Source organism: Hylobates moloch, unplaced genomic scaffold (genome assembly GCF_009828535.3).
Source record: "Hylobates moloch isolate HMO894 unplaced genomic scaffold, HMol_V3 SCAFFOLD_20, whole genome shotgun sequence".
Lineage (NCBI taxonomy): Eukaryota > Metazoa > Chordata > Mammalia > Primates > Hylobatidae > Hylobates > Hylobates moloch.
The window spans coordinates 23,790,361-23,811,063 of NW_026652295.1; the positions used below are offsets into that span (position 1 = coordinate 23,790,361).

Consider the following 20,703-nt stretch of genomic DNA (forward strand, 5'->3'; position numbering starts at 1 on the left):
GGTTAAATGTCAAAAATGAAGCCATAAAATTAACAGGATAAAATTTAAGTGAATAATTATATAACCATGAAGTGCGAATGATTTTTCTAAGTATAATTTACAAGTAGAAACCATAATAGAAAAATTGATGCATTTAACTACTCAAAAATTTAACATTTCTGCATGGTAAAAAAAAAAAAAAATCAAAAATAAATTTAAAAGAAAAATAACCAAGAGAATTATTTGCTACATTAAGGGCGAATATAAATAAGCCATTCTTACATGTCAAAATAAGGATAAATATTGTAATACTAAAATTAGCAAAAGACAAGCAGTTCACAGAGGGGATGATAGAAATGGCCAATATTGAAAATATATTTAAACTCATTAACAAGTTAATAATTAAAATGCCGGGTCAGGCATGGTAGCTCATGCCTTTAATCCTAGCACTTTGGGAGGCCAAGGTGGAAGGATTGCTTGAGTCCAGGAGTTTGAGGCTGGCCTGAGCAACATGGTGAAACACCGTCTCTACAAAAAATACAAAAATTGGCCTGGTGTGGTGGTGTGTGTCTGTAGTCCCAGCTACTTGGCAGGCTGAGTTGAAAGGATCACTTGAACCTGGGAGGTGGAAGTTACAGTGAGTCGAGATCATGCCACTGCACTCTAGCCTGGGTGACAGAGCCCGACCTTGTCTCAAAAATAAAAAATAAAAAAAAAATTAAGATGCCAATTAAAGCTAAAACAAAAGCCATTTTCCACCTACCAAATTGACAAAAATGAAAATGAATAAAGGCTGGGCACAGTGGCTCTGGCTCACATCTGTAATCCCAGCACTTTGGGAGGCTGAGACGGGCAGATCACTTGAGCTCAGGAGTTCGAGACAGCCTGGGCAACATGCTGAAACCTCGTCTCTATCAAAAATGCAAAAAATTAGCTGGGTGTGGTGGCATGCACCTGTGGTTCCAGCTACTCAGGAGGCTGAGGTGGGAGGATCGCTTGAACCCAGGAGGTGGTGGTTGCAGTGAGCTCAGATCATGCCACTGCACTCCAGCCTGGGTAACAGGGAAAGACCACTCTCTGGGCAGGGCATCTCTGAAAAAAAGGCAGCAGCCCCAGCCAGGGACTTATAGATAAAACCCCCATATCCCTGGGGACAGAGCACCTGGGGGAAGGGGTGGCTGTGGGCACAGCCTCAGTAGACTTAAACGTCCCTACCTGACTGCTCTGAAGAGAGCAGTGGACCTCCCAGCACAGCGTTCAAGCTCTGCTAAGGGTCAGACTGCCTCCTCTAGTGGGACCCTGACCCCTGTGTATCCTGACTGGAATACACCTCCCAGTAGGGGCCAACAGACACCTCATACAGGATAGCTCTGGCTGACATCTGGCAGGTGCCCCTGTAGGACGAAGCTTCCAGAGGAAAGAATAGGCAGCAATCTTTGCTGTTCTGCAGCCTCCATTGGTGATACCAAGGCAAACAGGGTCTGGAGTGGACCTCCAGCAGATCTGCAGCCGAGGGGCCTGACTGTTAGAGACAGACACCATCCAAGGTCACCAACATCAAAGACCAAAGGTAGATAAATCCACAAAGATGGGGAGAAACCAGCACAAAAAGCCTGAAAATTCCAAAAACCAGAACGCCTCTTCCCCAAAGGAACACAACTCCTTGCCAGCAAGGGAAGAAAACTGGACGGAGAATGAGTTTGACGAACAGACAGAAGTAGGCTTCAGAAAGTAGGTAATAACAAACTCCTCAGAGCGAAAGGAGCATGTTCTAACCCAATGCAAGGAAGCTGAGAACCTTGAAAAAAGGTTAGAGGAATTGCTAACTAGAATAAGCAGTTTAGAGAAGAATATAAATGACCTGATGGAGATGAAAAACATAGCAAAAGAACTTCATGAAACATACACAAGTATCAATAGCCGAATCCATCAAGCAGAAGAAAGGATATCAGAGATTGAAGATCAACTTAATGAAATACAGCGAGAAGACAAGATTAGAGAAAAAAGAATGAAAAGGAACAAGCAAAGTCTCCAAGAAATATGGAAGTATGTGAAAAGACCAAATCATTGGTGTACCTGAAAGTGACGGGGAGAATGGAACCAAGTTGGAAAACACTCTTCAGGATATTATCCAGAACTTCCCCAACCTAGCAAGGCAGCCCAACACTCAAATTCAGGAAATACAGAGAACACCGCAAAGACACTCCTCGAGAAGAGAAACCCCAAGACACATAATCGTCAGATTCACCAAGGTTGAAATGAAGGAAAAAATGTTAAGGGCAGCCAGAGAGAAAGGTCAGGTTACCCACAAAGGGAAGCCCATCAGACTAACAGTGGATCTCTCTGCAGAAACCCTACAAGCCAGAAGAGAGTGGGGGCCAATATTCAACATTCTTCAAGAATTTTCAACCCAGAATTTCATATCCAGCCAAACTAAGTTTCATAAGCGAAGAATAAAATCCTTAATAGACAAGCAAATGCTGAGAGATTTTGTCACCACCAGGCCTGTCTTACAAGAGCTCCTTAAGGTAGCACTAAACATAGAAAGGAAGAACCAGTACCAGCTACTGCAAAGACATACCAAATTGTAAAGACCATCGACACTATGAAGAAACTGCATCAACTAACGGGCAAAATAACCATCTAGCATAATGACAGGATCAAATTCACACATAACAATATTAACCTTAAATGTAAATGGGCTAAATGCCCCAATTAAAAGACACAGACCAGCAAATTGGATAAAGAATCAAGACCCATCCATGCGCTGTATTCAGGAGACCCATCTCACGTGCAGAGACACACATAGGCTCAAAATAAAGGGATGGAGGAATATTTACCAAGCAAGTAAAAAGCAAAAAAAAAAAAAAAAAAAAAGGGGGGGAGTTGCAATCCTGGTCTCGATAAAACAGACTTTAAACCAACAAAGATCAAAAGAGACAAAGAAGGGCATTACATAATGGTAAAGGGATCACTGCAACAAGGAGAGCTAACTATCCTAAATATATATGCACCCAATACAGGAGCACCCAGATTCATAAATCAAGTTCTTAGAGACCTATAAAGAGATGTAGACTCCCACACAATAATAGTGGGAGACTTTAACACCTCACTGTCAATATCAGACAGATCAACGAAACAGAAAATTAACAAGGATATTCAGGACTTGTACTCAGCTCTGGACCAAGTGGACCTAATAGATGTCTACAGAACTCTCCATCCCAAATCAACAGAATATACATTCTTCTCAGCACCATATCACACTTATTCTAAAACCGACCACATAATTGGAAGTAAAACACTCCACAGCAAATGTGAAAGAACGGAAATCACAACAGTCTCTCAGACCACAATGCAATCAAATTAGAACTCAGGATTAAGAAACTCACTCAAAACCATACAACTACATGGAAACTGAACAACCTGTTCCTGAATGACTACTGGGTAAATAACGAAATGAAGGCAGAAATAAAGATGTTCTTTAAAACCAATGAGAACAAAGACACAACGTACCAGAATCTCTGGAACACACTGAAAGCAGTGTGTAGAGGGAAATTTATAGCACTAAGTGACCACAAGAGAAAGCAGGAAAGATCTAAAATCGATACCCTAACATCACAATTAGAAGAACTAGAGAAGCAAGAGCAAACAAATTCAAAAGCTAGCAGAAGGCAAGAAATAACTAAGATCAGAGCAGAACTGAAGGAGACAGAGACATGAAAAACCCTTCAAAAAAATCAATGAATCAAGAAGTTTTTTTTTTTTAAAAAAAAGATCAACAAAATAGACTGCTAGCCAGACTAATAAACAAGGAAAGAGAGAAGAATCAAATAGACGCAATAAAAAACAATAAAGGGGATATCACCACTGATCCCCCAGAAATACAAACTGCCATTAGAGAATACTATAAACACCTCTACACAAATAAACTAGAAAATTTAGAAGAAATGGGTAAATTCCTGGACACATACACCCTCCCAAGTCTAAACCAGGAAGAAGTCGAATCCCTGAATAGACCAATAACAAGTTCAGAAATTGAGGCAGTAATTAACAGCCTACCAACCAAAAAAAGTCCAGGACCAGATGGATTCAAAGCCCAATTCTACCAGAGGTACAAAGAGGAACTGGTACCATTCCTTCTGAAACTATTCCAATCAATAGAAAAAGAGGGAATCCTCCCTAACTCATTTCATGAGGCCAGCATCATCCTGATACCAAAACCTGGCAGAGACACAGCAAACAAATAAAATTACAGGCCAATAATCCTGATGAATATCAATGTGAAAATCCTCAAAAAAGTAATGGCAAACCGAATCCAGCAGCACATCAAATGCTTATCCACCCCGATCAAGTCGGCTTCATACCTGGGATGCAAGGCTGGTTCAACATATGCAAATTAATAAACGTAATCCATCACATAAACAGAACCAAAGACAAAAACCACATGATTATCTCAACAGATGCAGAAAAAGGCCTTTGACAAAATTCAACATCCCTTCATGCTAAAAACTCTCAATAGACTAGGTATTGATGGAACATATCTCAAAATAATAAGAGCTATTTATGACAAACCCACAGCCAATATCATACTGAATGGGCAAAAGCTGTAAGTATTCCCTTTGAAAACTGGCAGAAGACAGGGATGCCCTCTCTCACCACTCCTATTCAACATAGTATTGGAAGTTCTGGCTAGGGCAATTAGGCAAGAGAAAGAAATAAAAAGTATTCAAAAAGGAAAAGAGAAAGTCATATTGTCACCGTTTGCAGATTACATGATTGTATATTTAGAAAACCCCACCATCTCAGCCCAAAATCTCCTTGAGATTTTGGCAAAAATCTCAAGCATGCCTATACACCAATAATAGACAAGCAGAGAGCCAAATCATGAGTGAACTCCCATTCACAATTGCTACTAAGAGAATAAAATACCTAGGAAGAAAACTTACAAGGGATGTGAAGGACCTCTTCAAGGAGAACTACAAACCTCTGCTCAAGGAAATAAGAGAGGACACAAATAAATGGAAAAATATTCCATGCTCATGGATAGGAAGAATCAATATCGTGAAAATGGCCACACGGCGCAATGTAATTTATAGATTCAATGCTAACCCTATCAAGTTACCACTGACTTTCTTCACAGAACTGGAAAAAACTACTTTAAAATTAATATGGAACCAAAAAACAGCCCACATAGCCAAGACAATCCTAAGCAAAAAGAACAAAGCTGGAGGCATCACACTACCTGACTTCAAACTTACAAGGCTACAGTAACCAAAACAGCATAGTACTGGTACCAAAACAGATATATAGACCAATGGAACAGAACAGAGGCCTCAGAAATAACACTACACATCTACAACCATCTGATCTTTGACAAACCTGACAAAAACAAGCAATGGGGAAAGGATTCCCTATTTAATAAATGGTGTTGGGAAAACTGGCTACCATATGCAGAAAACTGAAAGTGGACCCCTTCCTTACACCTTATACAAAAATTAACTCAAGATGGATTAAAGACTTAAATGTAAGATCTAAAACCATAAAAATCCTAGAAGAAAACCTAGGCAATACCATTCAGGACATAGGCATGGGCAAAGACTTCATGTCTAAAACACCAAAAGCAATGGCAACAGAAGCCAAAATAGACAAATGGGATCTAATTAAACTAAAAAGCTTCTGCACAGCAAAAGAAACTATCATCAGAGTGAACAGGCAACCTACAGAATGGGAGAAAATTTTGCAATCTATCCATCTGACATAGGGCTAATATCCAGAATCTACAAATAACTTAAACAAATTTATGAGAAAAAAAAAAACTCCATCAAAAAGTGGCTGAAGGATATAAACAGACACTTCTCAAAAGAAGACATTTATGCAACCAACAAACATACAAAAAAAAGCTCATCACTGGTTATTAGAAAAATGCAAATCAAAACCACAATGAGACACCACCTCACACCAGTTAGAATGGCGATCATTAAAAAGTCAGGAAACAACAGATGCTGGAGAGGATGTGGAGAAATAAGAACGCTTTTACACTGTTGGTGGGAGTGTAAATTAGTTCAACCATTGTGGAAGACAGGGTGGCGATTCCTCAAGGATCTAGAATCAGAAATACCATTTGACCCAGCAATCCTTTTACTGGGTATATACCCAAAGGATCATAAATCATTCTACTATAAAGACACATGTACACTTATGTTTATTGCGGCACTATTCACAACAGCAAAGACTTGGAACCAACCCAAATGCCCAACAATGATAGACTAGATAAAGACAATGTGGCACATATATACCATGGAATACTATGCAGCCATAAAAAAGGATGAGTTCATGTCCTTTGCAGGGACATGGATGAAGCTGGAAACCATCATTCTCAGCAAACTAACACAAGAACAGAAAATCAAACACGGCAGGTTCTCACTCATAAGTGGGAGTTGAACAATGAGAACACATGGACACAGGGAGGGGAACATCACACACAGGGGCCTGTCGGGGTGGGGTGCTAGGGGAGGAATAGCATTAGGAGAAATACCTAATGTAGGCGATGGGTTGATGGGTGCAGCAAACCACCATGGCACATGTATACCTATGTAACAAAACTGCACATTCTGCACATGTACCCAAGAACTTAAAGTACAATAATTAAAAAAAAAAAAAAAAAAAACAGAGCAAGACCCTGTCTCAGAAAAGAAAATGAATAAAAATTAAGCCCTAAAAGCAAAACTGTTTCCAAATTTGGAGTTCCTTCAAAAAATTTTAATGAAATACATGAGGAATTAGGAATATTTCCCCTTCCCATGTGATTTACAGTATGTCTTCTTTATATATCTGTTATATATGTTTAGTTTTATTTTTTCATTTGTTTCTGGGCCAAGGGGATTCTTCTGGCCATGTCAGGCTAAGGGAATTTGCTAAGCATGGTCAAGAAATTGGTGGCGCATGCCTGTAATCCCAGCTACTCAGAAGGCTACGGCAGGAGGATCACTTGAGCTCAGGAGTTCAAGACCATCTTAGGCAACATAGCAATATCCCATCTCAAACAAAATAAAAAAGAAAAGAAATTGATTACATACAAGGAGACTAAGCACATAAATAAAGATATTGAGAATAATGGGAGCCAGGTTTCTCAGCATTAGAGAAAGGAGTTAAAGATACGGACATGGTAAAGGCTAGAGTAAATCCTGCGGTGCCGGATTAGAATTGGTGGTATTTTCATGTGAACTTATGAAGAGTCTTGTTCTGTCACCCAGGCTGGAGTGCAGTGGTGTGATCTCGGCTCACTGCAGCCTCTGCTTCCCAGGTTCAAGCGATTCTCCTGTCTCAGCCTTCCAAGTAGCTGGGATTAGAGGCATGCCCCACCATTGTGTTTTGTTTTGTTTTGTTTTTAAGATGGAGTCTCACTCTGTCCCTCAGGCTGGAGTGCAGCAGTGCGATCTCCACTCCTTGCAAGCTCCGCCTCCCGGGTTCACGCCATTCTCCTGCCTCAGCCTCCCAAGTAGCTGGGATTACAGGCACCCGCCACCATGCCTGGCTAATTTTTTGTATTTTTAGTACAGATGGGGTTTCACCATGTTAGCCAGGATGGTCTTGATCTTCTGACCTCGTGATCTGCCCGCCTTGGCCTCCCAAAGTGCTGAGATTACAGGCATGACCCACCGTGCCCGGCCCACCATTTGTTTTTGAGATGAGGCCTTGCTCTGTCGCCTAGGCTAGAGTGCAGTGGTGTGATCTCAGCTCACTTCAGCCTCCACCTCCCAGGTTCAAACAATTCCCCGCCTCAGCCTCCCAAGTAGCTAGGACTAGAGTATAGGTGTCTGCCACCACGGCCAGCTAATTTTTGTATTTTTAGTGGAGACAGGGTTTCATCATGTTGGCCAGGTTGTTCTCAAACTCCTGACCTCAAGTGATCCACCCACCTTGGCCTCCCAAAGTGCTGGGATCACAGGCATGAGCCACCATGCCTGGCCTATTTCTGAGGATGACATTAGTATTTGGATTAGAATGCATCCTGAAAGGGAGTGTCTGTGTCCATTTAACATGTTTTAAATGAATAATACCTCTACTAGAATACCTTGTAGAATACTTTGTAGAATACCTCTACTAGAAATCACTCTGCACACACTCTGGATTGATTGTTCATGTGATGAATTAGGCACATTCTCGTTTCCACTCCTCTTTCCTGCCTACGTGCCGTCAAGGTCAATGAAGATGACTATCACATATAAATGCTGTTTTTCCTCATTCAGCCTGTTAGGTTGGCAAGTGAGGAAGCTGAATCTTACGACTAAAAATATTTTGAGGATACAATAAATTTCAGTTATCTTACCATCCTGCTTCCCAAATGGATTATCAAGACTTAATGTTATTAAATGACCCAATTCTGATGTCAGAAGGGAATGCTAACCACTTATCACATGTAGGTATGAAAGAATTACACCTTCGTCACAAAGTATTATTTAGCCATAGAACAAATAGTGCATATGATCAGAATGTGTTCATTTGAAGATGGGTAAACGTGAGTCACGAGCTAGTCCTACCAGGATATAGAATATAGTAGGAGTTGGATGGAGAATCTCCGGAGAATCTCAGTGCATATTTCTTAATAAATACTTCCTTCTCCTCCTGGTGATGCAATTTGTGCACAACATACAGTAACAAGAAGTGGAAAATAAATGATTTCTCTCAAGTATGACTTTTTAAAATAAAAACAAAAAAGATGGGCCAGGCATAGTGGCTCATGCCTATAATCCCAGTGCTTTGGGAGGCCAAGGTGGAAGGATTGCTTGAGCCCAGGAGTTCAAGACCAGCTTGGGCAACATAGTGAGACCCCCAACTCTACAATAAAAACAAAAAGATGTGCTCTTCTCAGCAGCACATATACTAATATTGGAATGATACAGAGAAGATTAGCACATTTTTAAAAATGTACTATTTAAAAAATTTCTCAAGTATTTTTTCAAATTATGATTCATATCATTAAAATCTTTAAATTTTAAGTGTGATATATATATAAGATACATATAAAATGTTCAAGTAGCACTTGGAAGAGACATATACCTTTTAACCATAATGTCTTATAACATTAATAACATAATATACAACATTATAACATAAAGAAATAAATAATGAGTCTTTTTTTTTTTTTTTTAGTCTTTTTTTTTTTTTTTTTTGAGACGGAGTTTCACTCTTGTTGCCCAGGCTGAAGTGCAGTGGCACAATCTCAGCTCACCACAACCTCCACCTCCTGGGTTCAAGCCATTCTCCTGCCTCAGCCTCCCGAATAACTGGGATTACAGGCATGCACCACCACGCCCGGCTAATTTTGGATTTTTAGTAGAGATGGGGTTTCTCCATGTTGGTCAGGCTGGTCTCGAACTCCTGACCTCAGGTGATCCACCTGCCTCAGCCTCCCAAAGTGCTGGGATTACAGGTGTGAGCTACCACACCCAGCCAAAATGAGTCTTAAAATTACTGTTTAAATATCTGTTAGAATCTTTGTTTGGCACCTATAAAAGAAAACTAATGCACAAAGAAGAAAAGAAAAATCAAGATTTCTACCTCTCTGTAGTTAACACGCCCATTGTGAAGCTGAAGAAACTCCAGAGCTCTGTGTCCTGAGAGAAATAAATACATAAATCAATTAAGTTCAACTATTACTGAAAACATAACTTAGGCGAGATGATTTTAAAAGAAAAATACACAATTTATGGTTATAACTGTCAAGGACACAGGATGAAATGAGTTTGCATTCACTGGCAATTTTCATTAGGTATAGATTTGTGCAGTATTTCTATTGTTATAGTACAAAGCAAGTTTAGATGGTGATTTAAAGTTTCTGCTTAACTATTAAATAGATCTATGAGCTTTAGTGCTATTCAACCTCTCTAGACCTCAGTTCCCTCCTATGGAAAATTGAGTTTAAAAAATACCCACCGTATAGGTTGGTTGAAATAATAAATGCTAAGTGACAAGCCCAGTGGCTGACACTTGGTAGGAGCTCAAGAAAAAGAAACTGTCAGACCAGGCATGGTGGCTCACACCTATAATCCCAGCACTTTGGGAGGCCGAGGAGGGTGGATCACCGGAGGTCAGGAAGATCAGCCTGATCAACATGGAGAAACCCCGTCTCTACTAAAAATACAAAAAATTAGCCAGGCGTGGTGGCACGTGCCTGTAATCCCAGCTACTCGGGAGGATGAGGCAGGGGAATCACTTGAACCTGGGAGGCAGAGGTTGCAGTGACCCAAGACCACGCCACTGCACTCCAGCCTGGGCAACAGAGTGAGGCTTTGTCTAAAAAAAAAAAAAAAAAAGAAACTGTCATCATATTTTGCTTCAGTACTGAGGCGGACAAACCTAAGTACAAAATACAACATAACACCTAACCTATGGACTAAACCAATGATCCTCAAAAGTTTTTCATCATTGGACCAGAAGGACAAAATCATCTCAGAAAGCTACCAACTCCACCCCACATCCACCCACAGCCTGAATCTCCCAAGAATCAATAAGAGGACTAACATTCCCTGGGAAGTGACATTCAAAGGTGATACCTTATTTCTGTTGTGAATCACCTCCAATTTTTAAAATTCATGTAACAAAAAACTATTGCCACTACTATAAGCATTAATATCATAAAAGTCACAACCCACAAATACAAATAACCTGTGTGCAGGATTCCAGTGATTTATGCTGAACGAAGCCATTTCTAATTAACTCACTCACATAATGCCAACCTTCCACTCAGGCCCTTTATAAGAAATGAAAAAGTGAACCAAAATATTTATAAAGTCATCTAATTTATTAGTAAATAAATGATGGAGTTTTGGTCATCTTCTATGTAAAAAAATTCTCAGAATCTGTGCAGATTCTATTTCAGGAGATGCCGTATGTTCACATAAAAATTATTCTTTAAATATCCATTAAGACCTTTGTTTGGTACTTATTGAAGAAAGGTAAGCAATTATCCGGTTTTATTAAAATTTCAGATGCAATCTGTCTTGTAAATTTTTAAACGCTAAGGATTAAAAATTGAGTATTTCCATTTATATTTGTTCGTCATCAGCTTACTCTGTAGTTTTGGCAATTTCAACTTCACAGAACATAGAACTGGATGACACTTTAGAATTCTTTAAGAAGTTCAATCTCCTCATTTTATAGAATTGAGAGGTAGGTAAAGTGAATTGCTCAGAATCACACATCTACTTTACTGGATGGCTGGAACTAGAACCTAAGCCTGATTCTCTTTTCCATTGTTTCCTGACTCCCATCTAGCAATACATTTTTAACGGAAAGAGCGCCAGACCAGCTGTCAGGACATGTAATTCTAGGCCAGGCCACTAAAAACTTAGCTGTAAAACTGTCTAGTATCAGTTTCTTCATCTGTAAAAGAAAAGAACTGGACTCGGTGACTTCTAGTGTCCTTTCAGATAGTCAAATTCTGTGATAACAGGTTCTTGCCCATAGTAGCTCAGTATATATGTCTATTTTGCACTGACAAATTTTCATTTTTTGCCTATAATCTTATTATTCTTTGAAACTTCTGGAGGTGGTATAACTATAAAATTCTGTTATAATTTTTATCTAAACTAAAGAAAACTCAGGCCGAGCACAATAGCTCACGCCTGTAATCCCAACACTTTGGGAGGCCGATGCGGGCGGATCACAAGGTCAGGAGATCGAGACCATCCTGGCTAACACGGTGAAACCCCATATCTACTAAAAATACAAAAAAAATTAGCCAGGCGTGGTGGCGGGTGCCTGTAGTCCCAGCTACTCAGGAGGCTGAGGCAGGAAAATGGCGTGAACCCAGGAAGCAGAGATTGCAGTAAGCCGAGATTGCGCCACTGCACTCCAGCCTGGGGGACGGAGCGAGACTCCATCTCAAAAAAAAAAAAAAAAAGGAAAATCAGAACATCAGGTATATCTGAAATTAATATGAAAATTGCTGTAGAATGTTATCATAGCTAATTCTAACAAATCGACTCACATTTTCCATGTGTTAAAACATGTTACAAATACACTTCATACAAGAACCAAATCCTTTTGCTAAGAAAGATCTCAAGTGTTCTCAGCCCATGCGCAAAAAAACATGGTAGCTATGTGGGGGGGCGGATGTGTTAATTAGCTTGATTGTGCTAATCATTTCACAAAGCATACGTATATCAACACATCACGTTGTATATCTTAAATTTATACAATTTTTGTCAATTATACATCAATAAAGCTAGAAAAATAAAAATTTTAAATAACTCTTTGTGGTACTACCTCCCTATACCCAGGATGACTCTGCCCTTGCCCCTAAGGTCGGTGGCACTGGCTTGCTGTCCCCTTCTCCTCCCCAACTCCTGCCATCTTCCTGGCACCATGAGTGTGGATGACCAAACTCCCTTACTTTCTTGACCTTCCTGAAGCCAAGAACTTTTACAGCAATTTGACTCAGGGACCCACTCCCATGGCCATACGTGGCTCTTTACATATACTTGGAAATGCCTGTCCTTGGACATGTGAAACAACAAAAGTACACATTTCTCACTCCTGCCGTATTCCACCCATCTTGTTCCTCTCCCATTCTGTCAGTTCTGCTGCCGCATTGCAACCTCTCGTTTACTGAGCCTCTCACTATTTCCCCACCCAGAGAAACACACAGGGGCCCCATGACCAACGGGGCATCAACTCTCTTTCTTATTTGCCCCTTAACTGAACCCATGCTGCCAATCCCTATCCCTGGATGACTGCAATCACGGGCTTCTCCTCCCTGCTGTCAGGCCACTCAGCTCAGTGCCCAGGGGAAACTGTATCAATCCACGAGCTGGATTTTCAATCTCTTCCTTAATGTCTTTGACAGATGTATTGTCCTCTCAATAACATTAACAAGACACCAGTACTTACCTATTTCTACGTGTGTTGAAAGGCCACACGATGAACCTCTACGGCAGAGAGAACCCAGCACGATCAGCAGGCCAGGCCACAACCTGAAAGCAGACATGCTCTCATTGCCCACCGGCTCCTCTGATGACGTGGGAATGCTCAGAGCTGCAGCAGCGCTGTGACTCCGAAATCCAGGCGCAGACCCACCGCTTCTCCCTAAGCAGGTCACTGACCCGGGAAACCAAGCCTCATTTCAAAATAATATCGTTTTCCAATGAAGTCAACTGTTCAACTACTGTTTAGCTTCACCAGAACAGCAAACAAACTCTGTACTCCTGGGGAGTGGGGGTGGGAGGATAAACTGAAATCTGAAAAGTCTTAGGCCAGAGGCACTGCATCTTCTGACCGAGGTTTTTTCTGGATTTCATTTTAACATGAAATTTATGTAGAGATGCAAGCAAAGTTGTCTCCAGATATTTTTTGCTTTCTATAAAAAGGCTCACCTGTGCAGATAGTCAACATATTGGACCACCTCACCTTACAAGGGTGGACCTCTCATGCATCCTTTCTACACATTTATCAGGCTGTCCTGCTTCCTCCACCTCCCAAGCCACAAGTGCTGGGAAAGCTTTTATGGTGATCAGCTGGAACTGGCTTCTCTTTCAGTATTTGGCAACAGATACTGACACTTGTATGGGATTACACAAGAGCAGCTACTCCTGGTCTCTCTACCTCTGGCTGTTCTAATAGGGCTCATCCAGAGCCTGTTGCAAGGTCAGATTCCTGCAGCTGAAGCAAAGATGTCAATTCCACTTGGGAGGTGGAAGGAAGGGGGCAGATTTAGGGCCAAGAAACAGGGTTTGGAAAATGTTAAGCTAAGGATATATCATTAGGTAGCCAGTTACACTCCATCCATGGGAAAAATTAAGCTCTTCATGAAACTGATGGTAATCTTAAAACACAAATTATGCATATTTTACATTAAAAGCAAGAGATGGGCTCCTAAAAGAGTGGGAGGAAATGGTATTCACTCTCAGGTTTGCCAAATGAAAGGATGAATAGAAAGTGGGATGCTTTCGCTGGGCGTGGTGGCTCACACCTGTAATCCCAGCACTTAGGGAGGCTGAGGCTGGTGGATCACCTGAGGTCAGGAGTTTGAGACTAGCGTGATCAACATAGTGAAGACCCTGTCTCTACTAAAAATACAAAAATTAGCCAGGTGTGGTGGCACGTGCCTGTAGTCCCAGCTACTGGGGAGGCTGAGGTGGGAGGAGCTCTCGAACCCAGGAGGTGGAGATCGCGGTGAGCCGAGATTGCACCACTGCACTCTAGCCTGGGCAACAGAGCGAGACCCTATCTCGAAAAAAAAAAAAAAAGTGGAATGATTTGAGACAGTTGTCGCCCCAACAGTTTACCCTGTAAGCTTAACACAGCCACTTGCACAGCCCCAAGAAAAGGAATCCCGCAGCTCCCCACAAACCCTGAGGGGCAGTAGGCCCAGCTACTCTTGATTAGTCCAGAGGCCATATGCCTATGTGTTTTGTTTGGCTAACAGGATGTTTTATTAACTTAAATCAAGTTTATAAACTTTTTCTAAATGAGAAAATTCACGTAGAAATCTAGATTTCTGGCTCTCTTAAAAAGAACTGGCGTCATGAACTGACACTTCCATGTGACACAACAACCAGCTGCAGCCGAAGAGCCAGCTGCCCCTTGATAGAGCATGTCCTGCTCCTCCAGTGCCCACCATCCATGCAATGTGTGCAGGTTTCCACACCCCTTCTGGACACCAAACGCCTTTGAGTTTGCCTCCCTCTCACTCTGGGCCTTCTACAGCCTGTGCGTGAGGTAGTCGCAATTATTAATTGGGACTTTGGATATTCTCTCTCAGAACATCCAAGAGCAGTCAATCAATGGTTACAGGGGAAAAAAAATACTGCCTAGAAAAGATATCTAACCATATATAATACAACAAACCCATCCAAAAAGCACCAAAGAAATGGGTTCAGAACAGGTGTGGTGGCTCATGCCTATAATCCCAGCACTTTGGGAGGCCAAGGCGGGCAGATGGCTTGAGGCCAGGAGTTCAAAACCAGCCTGTGCAACATGGCAAAATCCCGTCTCTACCAAGAAGAAAACAAAAACAAAAATTAGCCGGGCATGGTGGCATGCACTTGTGGTCCAAGCTACTCAGGAGGCTGAGGCGGGAACATCGCCTGTACCTGGGAAGTGGAAGTTGCAGTGAGCTGAGATCACACCACTGCACTCCAGCCTGGGCAAGACTCCACCTCAAAAAAAAAAAGGAATAGGTTCAGTTACCAAACAATACTAATCCCAAATGTCTCAATTTCTCATTGTTTTTTTTTTGTATTTGAGATTCAGAATGACATAAATTTATGAATGCAATAAAATAAGAGGAAATTATTTGCTTAGTGTGATAGTTATGAATATGGTCTTTATATGACAACAATGCTTGCAGTTTTATGAAGTTTGTATTACTTTGGTAACAATAAAAACATCAAAGATATGACTTTAAAGAAAGTTAAAACGTAGCTCACAATATTACTATCTGACAAATAATAAGCAAATGGAAATATTTTTCTTTCTGCCCCACACCCCCCTTTCCTAATATAGGTGACTTTGTTATAAACAAGACAGCATGATTCTGCCATTTAGAACTCTTCTGGAAATATAGACCCAAGGTGAAAAGTAAACATACAGTTATATTAAGGAGTGAGTAGGGAGAATACAGGTGTGAAAGCCAGAGGGTCTCAAGCTTTATGTGGGCCAGTCTAGAAAATGGGGGAGATGAGGCTGGGCACGGTGTCTCACGCCTGTAATCCCAGCACTTTGGGAGGCCGAGGTGGGCAGATCACCTGAGGTCAGGAGTTCAAGACCAGCCTGGCCAACATGGTGAAACCCCATCTCTACTAAAAAATACAAAAATTAGCCAGGCATGGTGGCGCACACCTGTACTCCCAGCTACTCCGGAGGCTGAGGCAGGAGAATCACTTGAACCCAGGAGGCAGACGTTGCAGTGAGCTGAGATCATGCCATTGCACTCCAGCCTGGGCGACAGAGTAAGACCTTGTCTCAAAAAAAAAAAAAAGAAAAAAGAAAAAGAAAATGGGGGAGAGGATGAATAAGGGTGGGAACTGGGGAGTGGAGGTTCCCAGGAAAAGGGCAGGCAAAGGAGAAAGGAGGGAAGAGGTCCCTTTCACCTGGATGGTCTTGTCCTTGTAGGCCCTGGTAAGGACAGACACCAGGCCAGGTGCTAGGGGGCATCAGGACAGGCTGGAAGTAAGACAGGAGCCAGGAAGAAATTGTTTACACTCTGAATGGGGGCTTGAAGAGGGGCACAAAACTGAGGGAAAAGGGGAGGGCCACATTGTGAACTTTCTAAGCTCCAGGCACTTTTGCCCTTGTGAAGTACTTCCTGTCACAAAAATAAGTAAACAATAAATAGAAGTCACATTTTACATCTGCACTGGTGTAAGATTAACATCTTAATATGCCACCTAAAAGTTCATTTTTTTCTTCAGATTTTAGAATAAATTAAACATTTTTGAGTGCTCCTAAAAGTTTTATGGGCCCTTGGCATCGTACCTACTGCACCCAATGGATAAGTCATCTGGGAAAGGGAGTGGGTACCGTTTGAAATAGAACCTTAAAAAGATAAGTGGACTAGGGTAATTTTTGACCAAGAGAGGCAGCCACAATTAACTTGGCTTTTCTGGGCCTCAGTTGATTAAGGCCTCAATTGAATGATTTCCCCAGGCCAGTAGAAGTGAGCTCTGTAATCCCAGCACTTTGGGAGGCCAAGGAGGGTGGATCACTTGAGGTCAGGCACTCAAGACCAGCCTGGCCAAAACGGTGAAAACCTGTCTCTACTAAAAATACAAAAATTAGCTGGGCTTGGTGGCTCACACCTGTAGCCCCATCTACTCGGGAGGCTGAGGCAGGAGAATCGCTTGAACCCGGCAGGCGGAAGTTGCAGGGAGCTGAAATCGCACCACTGCACTCCACCCTGGGTGACAGAATGAGTCTGTCGGTCTCACAAGAACAAAACAAACAAACAAAAAACAAAAACCACCACCAAAAACAAAAACAAAACAAAACAAAAACAAAAACTCCCTCTGCAGGCAGGAGATGTAAACACGCCAGCTCCCCAGCCCCAACTGTGATACCTACTGGCCCACATCCCTATTAGGACTCCCTGGTTCTCCCCAGTTCCTACAATAAAATACAGAACAAAATAGTGTGAAATTGATTAAACTCTACTGTTATCACTTCTGCCATATGTGACTGGCTCAAAACTCAATGGATCTGACTCAGCAAAAGACAGTCAAAATTTAAAGTTACTGCCTCAGCATTTTGCAAATGTCCTAGAAAAAAATTCAACGTCCTAGAAAAAGGTGAAAGCTAGCAAGATACTCTCAACGCTGTAGGAGCTGAGAAAGGGAGATACGTAACCTAAAATCAATGCATAGGGCTGGGCTTCATTTGTACCCACAAATTCCCAGCAAACGCCTACTATTTTTATTTTTATCCTCATTAGGTTTTAAGCTTCCCTGCTGCTTTCAGAGTCTTAAGCCCAAGTCTAATTTTTTGAACGGATGAAGAACGCTGTTTAAAGGTGCTCAAATACCTTGGTTGGATAGTATGCTCAATCCTTATACCTTGGTTGATTCAATTTTGACAAATGCTTCCATTTACTAGTTGGTGACCCAACTTTAATCTTACTAGTGGCTTTACTAGGGTAGCTAGTATGGCTTTGAACGCTATATTGAATTTAATGTAGCAACTGCAATGAGCATTTTACGTTATCTCACAACAAAATGGGGTAGATATGGTTCTATCTTATAAGTGACTGGACTAAGGTTAACCTGTCGGTCACACAGCTTGTCGGCAACAGACTGAGTGTGGATCCTAGTCTGTTTATTTCCAAGGCGCTGTTATTTATCGGGAGCACCCCTAGGAGAATGCCTAGACATACACCCAGAAAAGCAAGCAGGCAGCAGAACGCGGGGTCACACTTCGACCCCTCAGAGAACCATCGCTCCCAATAAATCCTACGTGCTCAGGAGCTACAACGATGAAGAAGCGTGATCACGGCCTTGGCATTTAGGGCAGGCACCAGCGCATCTATGGACCGCGCACAAATTCCGGGGATGCCGAATTTGGGGGATGCTAAGGGGAGTGGGTCTCTAGCAGCGGTTGGGGGCTTAGGAGCAGTTAGTGACAAATGAGCACCCGAAAAGTGAAAAGGTGACAGCAGTTCGCAGGTGCATCTACCGGCGAGCCTTCTCCATCCCCGAACCCAATCCTCCCCCAGGAGAAGGTCGCGCCAGGAAAGAAGCCGCGCGGCGCTTAGGGCAAGGTGCAGAGGGCGGCGCGGCGGTGCAGCGAGAAAGACGCGGAGAGAGGGCGCTGCTCTGTGGCTCTGCAACCTTCCGCCAGCTCCCACGCTTTCCCCGCGCGTCCCCGGCGCCTCCTCGCTCCTCTTGCTTCCCCGCGACCCCTGCGTTCCCGTGCGCGCGCGCCCGCTTGCCTGTTTCCTGTCGCCGTCGCTGCCCGGGCCATGGCGACCTCCTTTTGGCTGCGGAGCTACGGAGCCCGGCGCCTCGGGTCGACGTTTCCAGGCTGCCGCCTCCGCCCCCGCGCCGGAGGCCTGGTCCCTGCCTCCGGGCCTGCGCCCGGCCCGGCCCAGCTCCGCTGCTACGCTGGGGGCCTGGCGGGCCTCTCTGCGGCGTTGCTGCGCACCGACAGCTTCGTGGGCGGCCGCTGGCTCCCGGCTGCCGCCACCTTCCCGGTGCAAGACCCGGCCAGCGGCGCCGCTCTGGGCATGGTAGCCGACTGCGGGGTGCGAGAGGCCCGCGCCGCCGTGCGCGCTGCCTACGAGGCTTTCTGCAGCTGGAGGGAGGTCTCGGCCAAGGTGAGAGAGCCCGGATGCAGGGGGCCGGAGCTGGCCGGGGACACAGCGAGGAGCAGAGGGGGCTTTGCCCCAAAGTGACACCAGCCGCGTCGCCTCCCTCCTGTGCTCAGTTCCCCGGGGTATACAAAGCGGAAAGTCAGAGCAACAAGGGAGACGACCAACAAATAAGTTTAGAGTTTCCACTTTGGGCCAGGCGCTAGGGACACGGCCCCTGCGCTCAAGCCTCATGAAGTGTATGCACTGCCCAGTAGGGGAGGCAGAACGCGAGCGCCTAATACAAGCGAGCTGCGTGTTATGATCAACAAGCCTAACCGTGGAGGGGCGGGGAGAAAGGGGAGGGGTGTCAGGGAAGTGAGAGAGCACGTGTGGCCCTTCAGAGTATCTGAAATATCTCCGCAGCTGCAGGGAGCCCACGCAGGAGGCTGCTACAGCTGCCCATAAGAAGGCTGGTAGTGAGGGCCCTGGGCCAGAATCATGGAATCGGAAACGGAGAGAACTGTAGAAAGATTTGGGTTTTGCGCAGGGGAAGAGAGAAGTCCAGGACCGTTCTCCAGGTTTTCAGACTAAATGGATAAATGCTGCTATTGGCCATTGCATAGGGAACACTGGAGAATTGGGAGTAAGGGGTGGAGGGCCATTAAATGGGGAGAATAGAGTAAGAAGAAAACTAAGAAAGTTTCTTCTTCCTTCAGTTATTATATTATTAAACCTGGAGTCAACGCAGTACAATTTTTTTACCCTTTCCTTCAAAGCTCTCCCTCTGAAGGAATGCATCCAGCGATCCCTGGAGTACAAGAGAGTCTTAGCATTCATTCATCCATCAGCTGTTTACTGAGCACCTGCTGTATGCCCTGCACTGTTAGAGGTGCTCAGGATACCTCAGTAAACGAAAGAAAGAGGCCGGGCGCGGTGGCTCACGCTTGTAATCCCAGCACTTTGGGAGGCCGAGGCGGGCGAATCACGAGGTCAGGAGATCGAGACCACGGTGAAACCCCGTCTCTACTAAAAATACAAAAAATTAGCCGGGGGTGGTGGCGGGCGCCTGTAGTCCCAGCTACTCGGAGAGGCTGAGGCAGGAGAATGGCGTGAACCTGGGAGGCGGAGCTTGCAGTGAGCCGAGACTGCGCCACTGCACTCCAGCCTGGGCCACAGAGCAAGACTCCGTCTCAAAAAAAAAAAGGAAGAAAGATTCTGCCCTTTTGGAGCTTACATGGGGTAGAAGGGGAGCAGAAGAGAGATCAGAACTCTAAACAACAAACATAATATCTAAGCAAATAAGTATGTGAGAGGTGCTGAGTGCAATACGGGAAAAAAGGTAGAAGCAGGAGAGGATCCGGGCCAGAGGGAAGGGACAAGATGCAGCATCAACAGTGTGGCCAGGCACAGTCCTCTGCTAGGGCTGCCATAGCAAAGTACCACAGACTGGGTGGCCTGAACAACAGACATTTCTCATTTTACCGCTCTGGAGGGTAGAAATTCCACATCGAGGTGTTGTCAGGGTTGGTTTCTTCCAAGGCCTCTCTCATTGGCTTGCAGAGAGCTCAGTTTTGTCTTTGTATCTCATCAGAGCTCAATTTTAGACTCATTGAGTCTGAGATGTCTGTTCACGCCCAAGTGAGGATGTAAAGTAAGCAGTTGGTTATGTGAATGAATCTTCCCTGTGTGTCTCCACATGGTCTTTCCTCTGTGTGTCTATGTGTCCTAATCTCTTCTTCTTTTAAAAACAGGAGTCAGATTGGATTGGGGCCCACCAGAATAACCTCATCATAACTTAATTCCCTTTTTAAAGGCCCTATTTCCAAATGCACTCACATTCTGAGATACGGGGGGGTTAGGACTTCAACATGTCAATTTTGCCAGGAGCACCATTCAGCCCATAACATCAGGGTAGGTCTCATTGAGGACATGAGATACAA

General features: G+C 43.6%; 2 protein-coding genes and 1 pseudogene across 6 annotated transcripts in view; 2 read left to right on the forward strand and 1 right to left on the reverse strand.

The window, feature by feature from the left end:
• The window catches only part of GPLD1 (glycosylphosphatidylinositol specific phospholipase D1), a 94,085-nt gene extending 77,149 nt beyond the window's left edge, over positions 1 to 16,936 (reverse strand). For 3 of the 4 annotated variants that reach the window (XR_004245686.2, XM_058432255.1, XM_032140718.2), the window contains exons 1-3: positions 15,075 to 16,936; positions 12,874 to 13,080; positions 9,541 to 9,596 (exon numbers count right to left, since the gene is read on the reverse strand). Coding sequence is in view for 3 of the 4 variants with exons in the window: in XM_058432255.1 (XP_058288238.1) it covers positions 9,541 to 9,596; positions 12,874 to 12,970 (153 nt within the window). In the remaining variant the exon portion in view is untranslated. Of the gene's footprint in view, positions 1 to 9,540; positions 9,597 to 12,873; positions 13,119 to 15,074 lie in introns of those variants that run through there. The other variant, XM_058432254.1, reaches the window with a different exon arrangement.
• LOC116460595 (U6 spliceosomal RNA) lies at positions 8,839 to 8,936 on the forward strand (annotated as a pseudogene).
• Positions 16,937 to 18,248: 1,312 nt separating the features above from the next.
• The window catches only part of ALDH5A1 (aldehyde dehydrogenase 5 family member A1), a 43,832-nt gene continuing 41,377 nt past the window's right edge, over positions 18,249 to 20,703 (forward strand). For both annotated transcript variants that reach the window (XM_032140725.2, XM_032140726.2), the window contains exon 1: positions 18,249 to 18,787. In XM_032140725.2, the coding sequence (XP_031996616.1) occupies positions 18,434 to 18,787 (354 nt within the window). In that variant the 5' untranslated portion in view covers positions 18,249 to 18,433. The remainder of the gene's footprint in view (positions 18,788 to 20,703) is intronic.